The sequence below is a fragment of the Arvicanthis niloticus genome, chromosome 25 (assembly GCF_011762505.2).
Source record: "Arvicanthis niloticus isolate mArvNil1 chromosome 25, mArvNil1.pat.X, whole genome shotgun sequence".
Classification (NCBI taxonomy): domain Eukaryota; kingdom Metazoa; phylum Chordata; class Mammalia; order Rodentia; family Muridae; genus Arvicanthis; species Arvicanthis niloticus.
Window position 1 is genome coordinate 12,675,601 of NC_133433.1, and position 12,735 is coordinate 12,688,335.

At 38.6% G+C, this 12,735-nt stretch overlaps 1 protein-coding gene across 1 annotated transcript in view; it reads left to right on the forward strand.

Annotated features, from left to right (window-relative positions):
- Nkain3 (sodium/potassium transporting ATPase interacting 3) overlaps positions 1-12,735 on the forward strand; it is a 588,474-nt gene that overhangs the window by 280,017 nt on the left and 295,722 nt on the right. Inside the window, exon 2 of the mRNA XM_076924094.1 lies at positions 1,491-1,628. Within this exon, the coding sequence (XP_076780209.1) occupies positions 1,491-1,628 (138 nt within the window). The remainder of the gene's footprint in view (positions 1-1,490; positions 1,629-12,735) is intronic.

Sequence of the window (12,735 nt, forward strand, 5' to 3'; positions counted from 1 at the left end):
TCAGTGCGGTTCACCGCAGTCTTTGAAATTCATTGTTCAATCACAAATGATTTAGGTATGCAGTGCAACTCATTGAACAAATGGTTTAAAATTTAACTATATGTAATGCAAATATAATTTTCTATTGTATTCCTAAAATTGTTATGGTATTATAATTTTATTGGGGTATTCAAAAAGACTTTACTGAATGTGTAAGGTTCAAAGGACTATTTCATACCTGTTTTTTAACATTAGGATAACAGGCCTAGAGTAACTAGTACTTATTGTAGGAATCTTATTGAAAAAGTTTTGAGCTCTTATCACTACTAACATTCAAGTATTGATAAGAGAAAGCAAGTAGATTTGACACAGAATATTAGTTAGTTTCCGGCCATTGTGATAAAAAGCCTGAGGAGAGCAACTAAAGGAAGAAAGATTTATCTTGCTCATAGTTTTGAAGGTTGTAATCCATGATCAAATGGTTCTATCGTCTCAGGTCTCTGATGAGGCTGAGCACTACTGAGCATAAGATGGAGTACAGCTGCTCACATCAAGGCAATGAAGAACCAAAAAGGGCTCAAAAATATATACTTCAAATCTTCACCCTAGTTTCCTACTTGTTCCAGATAGACCTCACCATTGTAATTTCCAAATAATGCATTAAGTCATGGAATTAGTCCACTGCTGAGTTGAGGGACCATCACCTACCACCCACCCCACCTATGACACTGGTGAATGGACACCAATATTTTAACATATGAGCTCAGGGAGCATTCTTCCTATCCAAACCATAATTGTTTAAATATAATTCATACAGGAAGAGGAAGATAAGGGTTTTGTTTTGTTTTCTTTTGTCCAAATTTGACACCAGCTTTTTACTGCATGCCTAAAGTTATTGTTATTGTTCTAAGTATGATGTGCTAGCTAATCGCTTGTTGGAAAATAATGATTAATTTAAGACACATTCTATGCCTGAATGTTTTTCTGTAGAAAATGATTTAAGAAGTATATATAATTAGGTCATGAAATGAGACAGGTTTAAAACTCTATACTTGAATTCAGAATATTCAAGTTTATAAGATTTTCTGAGGAAAACCAAATTAAACAGTTTGCTGAATGGGTCCTAGCAATGGAGACTGATGGTGAATCCCAATGTTAGAATCCTTGTTTAACATACAGGACCACCTCAGCTTGTTCTTCAGCACCACATAAAAAGAAAAAGAAAAGGAAGCAAGAGAGGGAGGGGATGACAGGGGGAGAGAGAGAGTGAGTGATAAAAAAGAAAGACAAAGAGAAAGAAAAAGAAAGGAAGGAAGGAAGGAAAGAAGGAAGGAAAGAAGGAAGGAAAGAAGAAAGAAAAGAAGGAAGGAAAGAAGGAAAGAAGGAAGGAAGGATAAAGTCTACAAGCATGATTGTAAATGAATATACAAACTTATGCTGCTGGGAGCTAATGATGAAGATGATCTAAGAGAGCCTGGATTGGTCAATAATAAACTCTTCTTTTGTTGCAGCTTTCAGCCTTGGAGCGGCAGATCTTTGACTTCCTCGGCTTCCAGTGGGCACCCATTCTTGGAAATTTTCTGCATATAATAGTTGTCATATTGGGTCTTTTCGGAACCATTCAGTATAGACCACGTTACATCATGGTGGTAAGTTTTTCTTAATTGCTTATTTTATTTATTTACATTTCAATGTTGTCCTCATTCCTGATCTAACCTCTGCAAACTCCACATCCCATATTCCCTCCCCTTTGCCTATAAGTGGGTACTCTGCTACCCACCCACCCACTCCTGCCTCACCCCTCTAACATCCCCCTACTCTGGGGCTTCAACCCTCCACAGGACCAAGGGGATCCCCTTCCATTGATGACAGACAAGGCAATCCTCTACATATGTAGCTGGAGGAATTGGACCCATCCATATATACTCTTTGGTTAGTGGTTTAGTACCTAGAAGCTCGGGGTACAGGGAGATCTGTTAATTGATATTGTTTTTCTTCCTATATGGTTATAATGCCATTCAGCTCCTTCAGTACTTCCCTAAGTCTTCCACTGTGGTCCTGAGACTCAGTTTGATGATTGGCTGTGAGTATCTGCATCTGTATTAGTCAGGGGATATCTCCACTCTGTTGGTATTTCAGCTAATGTCATCTTAGTTGGGTCCTGGGAACCTCTCACTACCAAGGCTTCTAGGACTTCCTAGTGGTTTCTCCATTCCCCTACCCCACTGCTAACCCTCTGGACTTTTTCTGACCCTCTGGACTTCTGTCCTGTTTCTTTCCATACCTAATCATGCCCCACTTTTTACCTTCCCCGAACTCTGTTGCAGCCCGAGCTGCCCCACATTTGGGGGCCAAAATGTCTCGGACCGTTCAGTCAATATTGAAACCTGCACTGCCAAAAGCCTTGGGGATTAAACTATTAGAGCTCGCACTGCCCCAAGCTGCTTCAGTCGGAGGGTTGGGGTTCAGCAAGAGAGAGAGTGAGGACAGACGGACGTGAGGAATGGAGACCAGACAGAGTGTGATTCAATCCTGTTTATTCTTCAGTCTCTCTTCCTAGTCCAAATCCCAAGTCTTGAGTTCCTAGTCCCTAGTTCCTAGTCCCTAGTGCCTCCAAGTTCCAAGTTCCAAGTGCTAAGTACCTAATGCCTACTACCTAGTTCTTCTGAGTTGTACTTCCGAGTGCCTAATAATCTGTTGCTCTCTTCTATCTGCCTCTCACCTTTTATATGTCTCACTTCTAAGCCACGCCTCTAAGTCATGCCTTTAAGTCATGCCCTTAGGGCTTGTCTCTAAATCTGATCTCTAAGTCACACCCTTAAATCACACACCTTTAAGTCTCACACACCCAAGGGAAAATCCTGGGTATCTAAAGCAAGATGTTATCAGAGTGTGCTCAGCTGTTGCAGGCTAATGTAATTGGGTCTCTTATCAGGGTATATGGCTCAAGATTGCTGCAAGGATGATAGCCTCCTTCTGTCGGCTCCCCACACCCCTCTTTTCTCCTTCACCTCCCATGATTATTCATTCACACTTTGGTATTCCTTCTTGTTAAGCTACTTATTGTCTAAGCTTCTTATGGTCTGTGAGTTATATAATGGGTATTCTGAGATTTTTATCAGTGAATATACACCATGTGTGTGCTTTTGTTCTGGGTTACCTCACTTGGAATGATATTTTCTAGTTTCATCCATTTGTCTGCAAATTTCATGAAGTCATTGTATTTAATACCTGAGTAGAACTCCATTATTTAAAAGTACCACAATTTCTGTATCCAGTCTTTTGTTGAGGGACATCTGGGTTGTTTCCAGCTGCTGGCTATTATAAATAAATCTGCTATGAACATAGTGGAGCATGTGTCCTTGTTATATGTTGGAACATCTTTTGGGTATATGCCTAGTAGTGGTATACCTGGATCTTCAGGTAGAACTATTTCCAACTTTCTGGAGAACCAACCAATTGTTTTCCACAGTGGTTGTACCAGCTTACAATCCCACCAGCAATGGAAGAATATTCAAGGCTCTTTCTCACTTTTCCTTCTATTAGATTTAGCATATCTGGTTTTATGTGGAGTTCCTTGATCCACTTGGACTTGAGCTTTGTATAAGGAGATAAAAATGGATCAATTTCCACTCTTCTATATACAGACCACCATTTGAACAAGCACATTTGTTGAAAATGCTTTCTTTTTTTCACTGTATGGTTTTGAGATCTTTCTCAAAGATTGAGTGATGAGAGTTGTGTGGGTTTATTTATGGGTCTTCAATTCTATTCGATTGATCTACATATCTGTCTCTGTATCAAAACTATGTGAGTTTTTATCACTATTGCTCTGTGGTAGAGCTTGAGATCAGGGATGGTGATTCTCCCAGAAATTCTTTTATTGTTGAGAAATGTTTTTGATATCCTGAGTTTTTTGTTATTCCAGATGATTTTGAGAATTGCTTTCTATCTTTGTGAAGAATTGAGTTGGAAATTTGATGGGGATTGCATTGAATTAATTGCTTTTGGTAAGATGGTCATTTTTATTATATTAACCATGCCTATGCAAAAGCATGAGAGATTTTTCTATCTTCTGAGGTCCTCTTTGATTTCTTTCTTCAGAGACTTCAAGTTCTTGTCATACAGATTGTTTGATTGCTTAGTTATAGTCACACCAAGATATTTTATATTATTTGTGACTGCTATGAAGGTTGTTGTTACTCTAATTTCTTTCTCAGCCTGTTTATCTTTTGTATAGAGACATACTACTGATTTGAGTTAATTTTATATCCAGCTACTTTGCTGAATTTGTTTATCAGCTGTAGATATTCTCTGGTAGAATTTTTGGTATACGATTATATCATCTTCAAATAGTGATATCTTGACTTGTTCCTTTCCAATTTGTATATCCTGTGATCTCCTTTTTTTGTATAGCTGCTCTAGCTAGAACTTCAAGTACTATATTTAATAAATAGGGAGAGAGTGGACAGCCTTGTCTTGTTCCTGATTTTAGTGAGATTGCTTGAAGTTTCTCTCCACTTAATTTGATCTTGGCTGTTGGTTTGCTGTATATTACTATGTTTATGTATGTGTCTTAATTTCTGATCTTTCCAATACTTTTAATATGAATGGGTGTTGTATTTTGTCAAAGGCTTTTTTTTTTCAGCATCTAATGGGTTGTTCACATGAATTTGTCTTTGTGTTTGTTTGTATAGTGTATTACATTGTTGGATTTCTATGCATTAAACCATCCTTGTATCCCTGAGATCAAGCCTATGTGATCATGGTGAATGATCTTTTTGATGTGTTCTTACATTCAGTTTTCAAGAATTTTATCGAGTATTTTGCATTGATATTCATAAGGGTTTTATTGTGTGAAGTTTAGTTTCTTTGTTAGGTCTTTGTGCGGTTTAAGTATCAGTGGCTTCATAGAACACATTGAGTAGTGTTTCCTCTGTTTCTATTTTGTGGAATAGTTGGAAGTATTAGTATTAGGTCTTCTTTAAAGGTCTGATAGAATTCTGCACTAAAACTATCAGGCACTGACATTTTTTGTTTGGAGGTCTATTAATGAATGCTTCTATTTCCTTAAAGGTCATGGGACTGTTTATATGGTTTAACTGATCCTGATTTAACTTTGATATGGGGCATCTGTGTAGAAAATCATTGATTTTTGTCTAGATTTTTCCAGTTTTCTTTTTTTTTCAAAGTGTATCATTTGTTTCAAACTTTCATTTTACTATCAGAGTATTTATACCTCCTTTCCTAGATATTAATTCTTTTTTTATTGGATATTACGTTTCAGATTTTTATCCCCTTTACCTATTTTCCCCACACACACCCAGAAACCACCTATACCATACCCCTCCTCCTGCTTCTATGAGGATGTGTGACCAGCCACCCACTCCCACCTCCCGTCCCTCAAATTACCCCACACTGGGGCATCCAGCCTTCATGGGACCAAGAACTTCCTCTCCCACCTATGCCCTACACGGCTATCCTCCCCTACATATACAGCTGGAGCAATGGGGTTCTCCTTATGTGCTCCCAGGCTGGTGGTTTAGACCCTGGGAACTCTGGTTGGTTGGTATTGATGCTCTCCCCAGGGGGCGACAAACCCCTTCAACTCCTTCAATCTTCTCTCTAACTGAACCTCATAATCAGTTTAATGGTTAGCTGTAAGCATCTACCTCTGTATATGTCAGGCTATGTCAGACCTCTAAGGAGCTGGCTATATCAGGCTCCTGTCAACATGTACTTCCTGGCATCAACATCAGCATCTGCCTTTGGTGACTGCACATGGGATGGATACCCAAGTGGAGCAGTGTCTGGACTGCTCCTCCTTCAGCTTCTGTCCCATGCTTTGTCTTCAAATTTGCTCCCATGAGTATTTTGTTATTCCTTCTAAGGACCAAAGCACCCACAGTTTGGTCTACCTTCTCCGTGAGCTTCATGTGGTCTATGAGTTGTATCTTGGATATTCCAAGTTTTTTTTGGCTAATATCCAATTATCAGTGAGTGCATACCATGTGTATTCTTTTCTGATTGGGTTACCTCACTAAGGATGATATTTTCTAGTTTAATCCATTTGCCTACGAATTTCATGTATTCATTGTTTTTAATAGCTGAGTAGTAGTCCGTTGTGTAAACATACATTTTCTATAGTCATTCCTCTGTTGAAGGACATCTGGGTTTTTTCCAGTTTCTGGCTATTATAAATAAGGCTGCTATGAACATAGGGGAGCATGTGTCCTTGTTATATGTTGGAGCATCTTCTAAGTATATGCCCAGGCGTGATATAGCTGGGTCCTCAGGTAATGCTATGTCCAATTGTCTGAGGAACGGCCAGACTGATTTCCAGAGTGGTTATATCAGCCTGCAATTCTACCAACAATGGAGGAGTGTTTTACTTTCTCCAAATCTGCTTTCACCTGAGTTTTTGATCTTAGCTATTCTGACTGGTGTGAGGTGGAATCTCAGGTTGTTTTGATATACATTTTCCAGATGACTAAGGATGCTGAACATTTCTTTAGGTGCTTCTCAGCCATTCAAGTTTCCTCAGTTGAGAATTCTTTGTTTAACTCTGTACTCTATTTTTAATAGGGTTATTTGGTTGTCTGGAGTGTAATTTCTTGAGTTCTTTTTATATATTGGATATTAGCCCTCTATCAAATGTAGGATTGATAAAGATCTTTTCCCACTCTGTTGGTTGCCATTTTATCCTATTGAGAGTGTCCTTTGCTTTACAGAAGCTTTGCAACTTTATGAAGTCTCATTTGTCAGTTCTTGATCTTAGAGCATAAGCCATTGGTGTTCTGTTCAGGAACTTTTCCCCTGTGCCCAAGTATTTGAGGCTCTCCCCCACCTTCTCTTCTGTTAGTTTCAGTGTATCTGGTTTTATGTGAAGGTCTTTAATCCACTTGGACTTGAGCTTTCTACAAAAAGATAAGAATGGATTGATTTGCATACTTTTACATGCTGACCTCTAGTTGAACCAGCACCATTTGTTGAAAATGCTCTCCTTTTACCACTGAACAGTTTAAATTTGGTTTTGCCATAGAATATCATGGTATTTCCATCTATGGTGATCGAGAGTTTTGCTGAGTATAATAGCCTGGGCTGGCATTTGTGTTCTCTCAAGGTCTATATGACATCTTCCCAAGATCATCTATCTTTTAGAGTCTTTGTTGAGAAGTCTGGTGTAATTCTGATATGTTTTTCCCTTGCTACTTGACCTTTTCCCCCTTACCACTTTTAATACTCTTTTTGTTGTTGTTGTTGTTGTTGTTGTTGTTGTTGTTGTGTGCATTCGGTATTTTGTATATTATGTGACAGGAGGTATTTCTTTTCTGTTCCAATCTATTTGGCATTCTGTAGGCTTCTTGTACATTTATAGGCATCTTTTTTTTAGTTGAGGGAAGTTTTCTTCTGATTTCATTGGAGATGGGAATCTTCTCTCTCTCTCTTCTATTCCTTTTATTCTTAGGTTTGGAATTTTCATTATGTCCTGAATTTCCTGGATGTTTGTTTTGGCTTATGAGCTTTGCAAACACTTTGTATTTTCTTTAAGTATTGTGTCAATATCTTCTGTAGTATCTTCTACTCCTGAGATTCTCTCTTCTGTCTCTTTTATTCTGTTTGTTATGCTTGCATCTATGACTCCTGATTGATTTCTTAGGTTTTCCGTCACTTTGTTATTTTTGTTTGTTTGTTTGTTTCTATTTCCATTTTATATCCCGGATGATTTTGTTCAATTCCTTCACTTGTTTGACTGTGTTTTCCTGTATTTCTTTAGAGGGAGTTATTTATGTCCTCTTTAAGTTTCTTTATCATCTTCATAAGATGGAATTTTAGATCAGAATCTTGTTTTTCAGGTATGCTTGGTATCCAGTGTAGCTCTGGTCATAGAACTGGTCTTTGGTGGTGCCATGTGGCATTGGTTTCTGTTGCTTGTGTTCTTGCTCTTGCCTCTGATTATTTGGTTATCTCTGGTGTTAACTGGCCATGTTGACTCTGACTATAGTCTCTCCCTAATGTAAGCCTGCTTATTTTGGACCTCCTTGTGTCAGCCTGTCTCTAGGTGTGGGAGGGGGTCTGGAGCACTGGATCTGTGAGCCTGGATGTGGCAGAACTCCTGGGAGTCAAGTAAACTTTGGGTGTGGGCAGAGTAGTAGATGGTGGAACACAAGATCTGCCCCCTTGTACAATTATAGATTGGAAGGAAATGAGTCTTCAGCAGGACAGAAGGTCCTGTGTCCTCTGGGCCCCTGATGGGGAGGTGTCCCAGTTAGGCTATGTATTGGGGTGGGGAGAGCAGACTTGCCTGTGAGCCTGGTGGTATCAGAACTATTGGGGGTCAAGCTGTCTCTGGGTGTGGGTGGGGTTGGGGCACGGGGGCGCTGAAGCACACAATCTACTTCCATGTGCAATACAAACCAGAAGGAAGGTGTGCCTCTGACAGAGTGGTAGGTTTTGTGTCTTTTGAGCCACAAGTGGGTGTCAGTTAAGTCAGTTATTTGTGCTCTAGGATAAAACTCACTGGTGAGCCTGGGGGTGTCAGAACTCCTGAGGATCACACTATCTCTAGGTGTGGGCAAGGTGGGGGTGGTATTATTCTCATGCCTTTTCATATAAACACTATAATCTTTCTATTAAAAATGAATAAAATAATTTGTGAACACTTTAAATGACATAGTATTTCTGTTCTTCCTCTAAAATTCTCAATTTTGGCATAAATCTCAGTCTGTAAAACACAAAATTCAAAGAATCCTTCACCTAGGGAAAAGCCATGCTCATAAATCTAAGTTGGATTTATGACACAGTTTGGATAGAGTAGAAGGCTTGATGAAACATGTGATGCTATAATGAGATTTAGTATACATTCATATTCCATCAATGTAATCAGGTACCATTAGTATCAGTGAAACTACCACTAACTATAGGAAGCAAACCTAGCTAGCATAATGCTTTAATCATTGAACATACTAAGACACCATTTTCATTAACATAGGGTATTATAACATCATGAATACAATGGTATTTAGTATACACTTACATTTTTTTGTTTCCAAATTGTTAAATTTGAATGATCCTCACTTGTTAAGATACACTTCAAGCACTTATCCATCTTGCAAAGTATGCCAAGCATGGCCAGCCAACTGTGTTTCAGGGAACGTTTTGAGGTGCACAGTGTGGCCTACATTTAACTGATGGCATTCACTGTATTTAGTTGTCTTTCCTATAAAAATCAGAGAGCAATAGAAGCTACTTTTATGGGAAGTAATGAATTATAATAATGTAAATGGTTGTAAGTAGGACTATCATCCTCTAAGATGGCCATTAGGCCTATAAATATAAAATATACCAGAGAATTTTTGCAATGTTGTGGACTTACCACATTAGAAAAAGAAATGACTTAAATATCTCATGTTAAATTGTATTAAGCCCAACTGTTGACAGATTATCTGATATTCCTCACTTTGTGGTGGGGCTAAGCAATTCCTGTTCTACTTTTGAATATCATCTGAGCTATTATATGGCTTACTAGAAAGAGATTTCCTGCGGATAGAATATGGCATAGAATATGGATAGAATATGCCTTAGTATCTGAAGAATAGCGAGGTATTAATTAAACTTTAAATAGTAGTAATGTCAAGTGGCTTTATTTTTTGCTATTGTTATTCTACTAAGGCCCCAGGACCAGACAGGTATATATAGAATGAAGCTTCAGGTATCTATTAGAGATACTGTCTAGTTCTGATGATTTTTATACTCGAAATGTACCCTTTCTCCATAACCACTGCTTGATTGAGGTTTCTGATGTATTTCTTATATATATGGGGTTTCTAGTGAGCTCCCAGTCCCAATGGATTTTTTTGTACTTTCCTAAATTGCTACCTAAAACCTATCATAAGCTTCATAATAGGTTAAGACTAAGAATATCCCTGATCTCCTGACCAAATTTATGTCTGAAAATGAACTCCCATTTTCTTTTCCTTTCTCTTTCACTTCCTCTTCTCCTAACTTCCTTGCTTTCATTCATCCTCCTAGCCTAATATTCTTTCTTTCTTTCTTTCTTTCTTTCTTTCTTTCTTTCTTTCTTTCTTTCTTTCTTTATTCATTAAAAATGTCTGTCATTTACTTACAACTAAAAGTCTCACATTGTGTTATATGTGGCGCATAAGTAACACAGTCTTGCACGTCCATTCCTCTTGTAGTCTAGAATGGAATTGTCTTTGCCTTTCAGATTCAGGTCTCCTTTTGCTGCCACTGAAAAGCTGCTGCCCCTTGAGTCACTCATGTGACTTATAGCACAACCATTTTCTATAATTTTAATATTAAATCAATTTCAGGTCACTAGTTATAGGGACAAAAGAAAGTACACACACACACACAGAGAGAGAGAGAGAAAAAAGAGAGAGAGAGAGAGAGAGAGAGAGAGAGAGAGAGAGAGAGAGAGAGAGAAGAAATTTTGAGGAACACACAGTTGAGTTGTGTTCATAAGACAATGAAATACTAGCACACAATTGCACACAATTGCAATAGTGCAGTAACCTTCCTCAGCTATGAAAGGAACCGTTGTGAACAGACATATCATTCTTGTGATTCTTTAGGCATTTGTCTCAAATAAGAAATGCCTTATTTCATTTTCTGTGACAAAATACATTGACATAAGCAACTTTAGGGGCAAAGTTGTTTTAGCGTACTATTTCATGTTACAGTCCACCACTGCTGGAGAGTTAAGGTGGCAAGAACTGGAAGTAGTAACCTGTCTGGAAGAGAGAACAGTCAGTTGAGACATTCCTGCCTGTCCACTTTCTTCTTTTTATACAGTCTAGGAATTTCATGCTAAGTCTTTTCACATTAATTTAAGTAATTGAGATAGCTCTTGACAGACATGCCCACAGGCTAACTAATCTAAACCATCCTCCACTGAAACTCTTTTTCTAGTCGATTCTACATTATGCCAAGTTGACCATTAAAACCTGGGCAGTTTGTAGCCATGTGGGAATTTGGATCTCCTCATAAGCAATAGTAATCTGTTATTGCCTAGGAAACAGATCAGGACTTGTTCTAAAGTCAACATTTACATCAGGAACAACTTAAGGTTTAAAATCTGGTGACAGAACTTCAGGAAACTAGTAAGAATAGTGGGACCAAATATACCTCTGGTTTATCTGCTCTCTGCTAGATCCCGTGAGCAAGTCACTTAGCAGTCTAACAAATCCCTCTTCACCTATAAATTAAGGATGCTAAAACAGACCTCATAGAATTCTTGGGAAGATTAACTCAAATAAAACATTTTGTATGGAGGTCTTGCTTTCCCAGCAAATTCTTGCTTTCTTTCTCCCCTTCCCTAAGAGTTTTGTTAAAGATTCTGGCAGATCTAAAACTTTCTTTTCCTTACTGGGAGTAAAAATGGAGGAACAAAGCAAAGCAAAGAAACCAAAAAGAGAAGCAATGCCCTTGATTCCCAAGGGAGTCTTGTGAACTGATGGAGTGTAAGAGTGAAAAATACAATATACGTGTACACAGCATCTCCATTACAGTCAATGTTCTCAGAGATTATACCTTATAAAGAAGATTTGCATGTGAACAAATTATTAATCATTCTCATGTCACTGAAGCAAGGAGCAGAGTGATTAATCATTAAAGTGCATAAGGTATATGTATCCAAAGAATTGATGAGCTGGGCCACAGATACCAGGGAAGGCTGTGGGATAAAGGGGCTGGAGAGGTAGGCAGGAACAGAGGACATGCAGGACAGGCGAGCTAATGTGTCACAGTCACAAACTGTTCATGTCTCTGCCCCTGGCTCAGGCATTCTCCAAGCCTCTACCTGGATGTTCTCACTCCAATTTCACAGCATTTTGCCTCTGGAGCAGGAATTTACTTCCCTCACCTTCTTCCTTTGGTAGGGAGCACCTAAAAAGATGGGACACTCTTTATACATATAAATTCATTTTTAGTCACCAAGACTTACTAAGATGTAATATTCTGTGTCTTTAGTGAATGAATGGTAGCTATGGCTTTGAACTTAGAAGTGTTCTGTGTTCCAGTCCAGAGATCCTTTCAATTCCTTCTCCCCCGAGGATTCTCACTACAGATCTCAGCTTCTAGGTACTTCTGCAGTAAACCTATCCCTTCCATACCCTCATCAGACATCTCCGGACCCACTGAAGCCCTTTCTTGTATCACATAGCTGTACCACAGTTGCTGTTTAATATTTAGATTTCAGGTTTTTATCTCGACCTTATGTCTGCTATTCTTTGTGCACCCTCCTTTTCATATGTCAATTACACTTCGTCCACCAAAAACTAACAAATGCTTTGGAACACCAACACTGTGTCCATGCTCAGTGCTTACTCAAAAACTAATAAAATATGATGTCTGTTGCCGCAGCAATTAAGTGGCTCTCAAAATATAGCAACATGGGGGTTAAGTTTCTACCACTTCTGACAAAAGATCATCAGTGAGGCTATAGTTGACCTCACAGAACTAATCAGTCTTGTAAAACGGTCTGGCTACATGGATGTGTGGAAGAAGCACTTCAGCATCTTTCATCAAATTTCCAAAACACATAGAATGTGAAGTTAAGCTAGAAAAAAAAATTGCTTTTCTGCTTTCTTGTGCCTTTTGCCCTGCTTCCAGTGATCTCTGGTGTTTCCTATGGGCCACAAGTTCCTCTACCCCCTCAGGAGCACATTCTGAATGTTCCACCTGGAATGATCTGTTCCTTTTACCTTCTTAGGAAATTTGTAATCCTTTAATTAA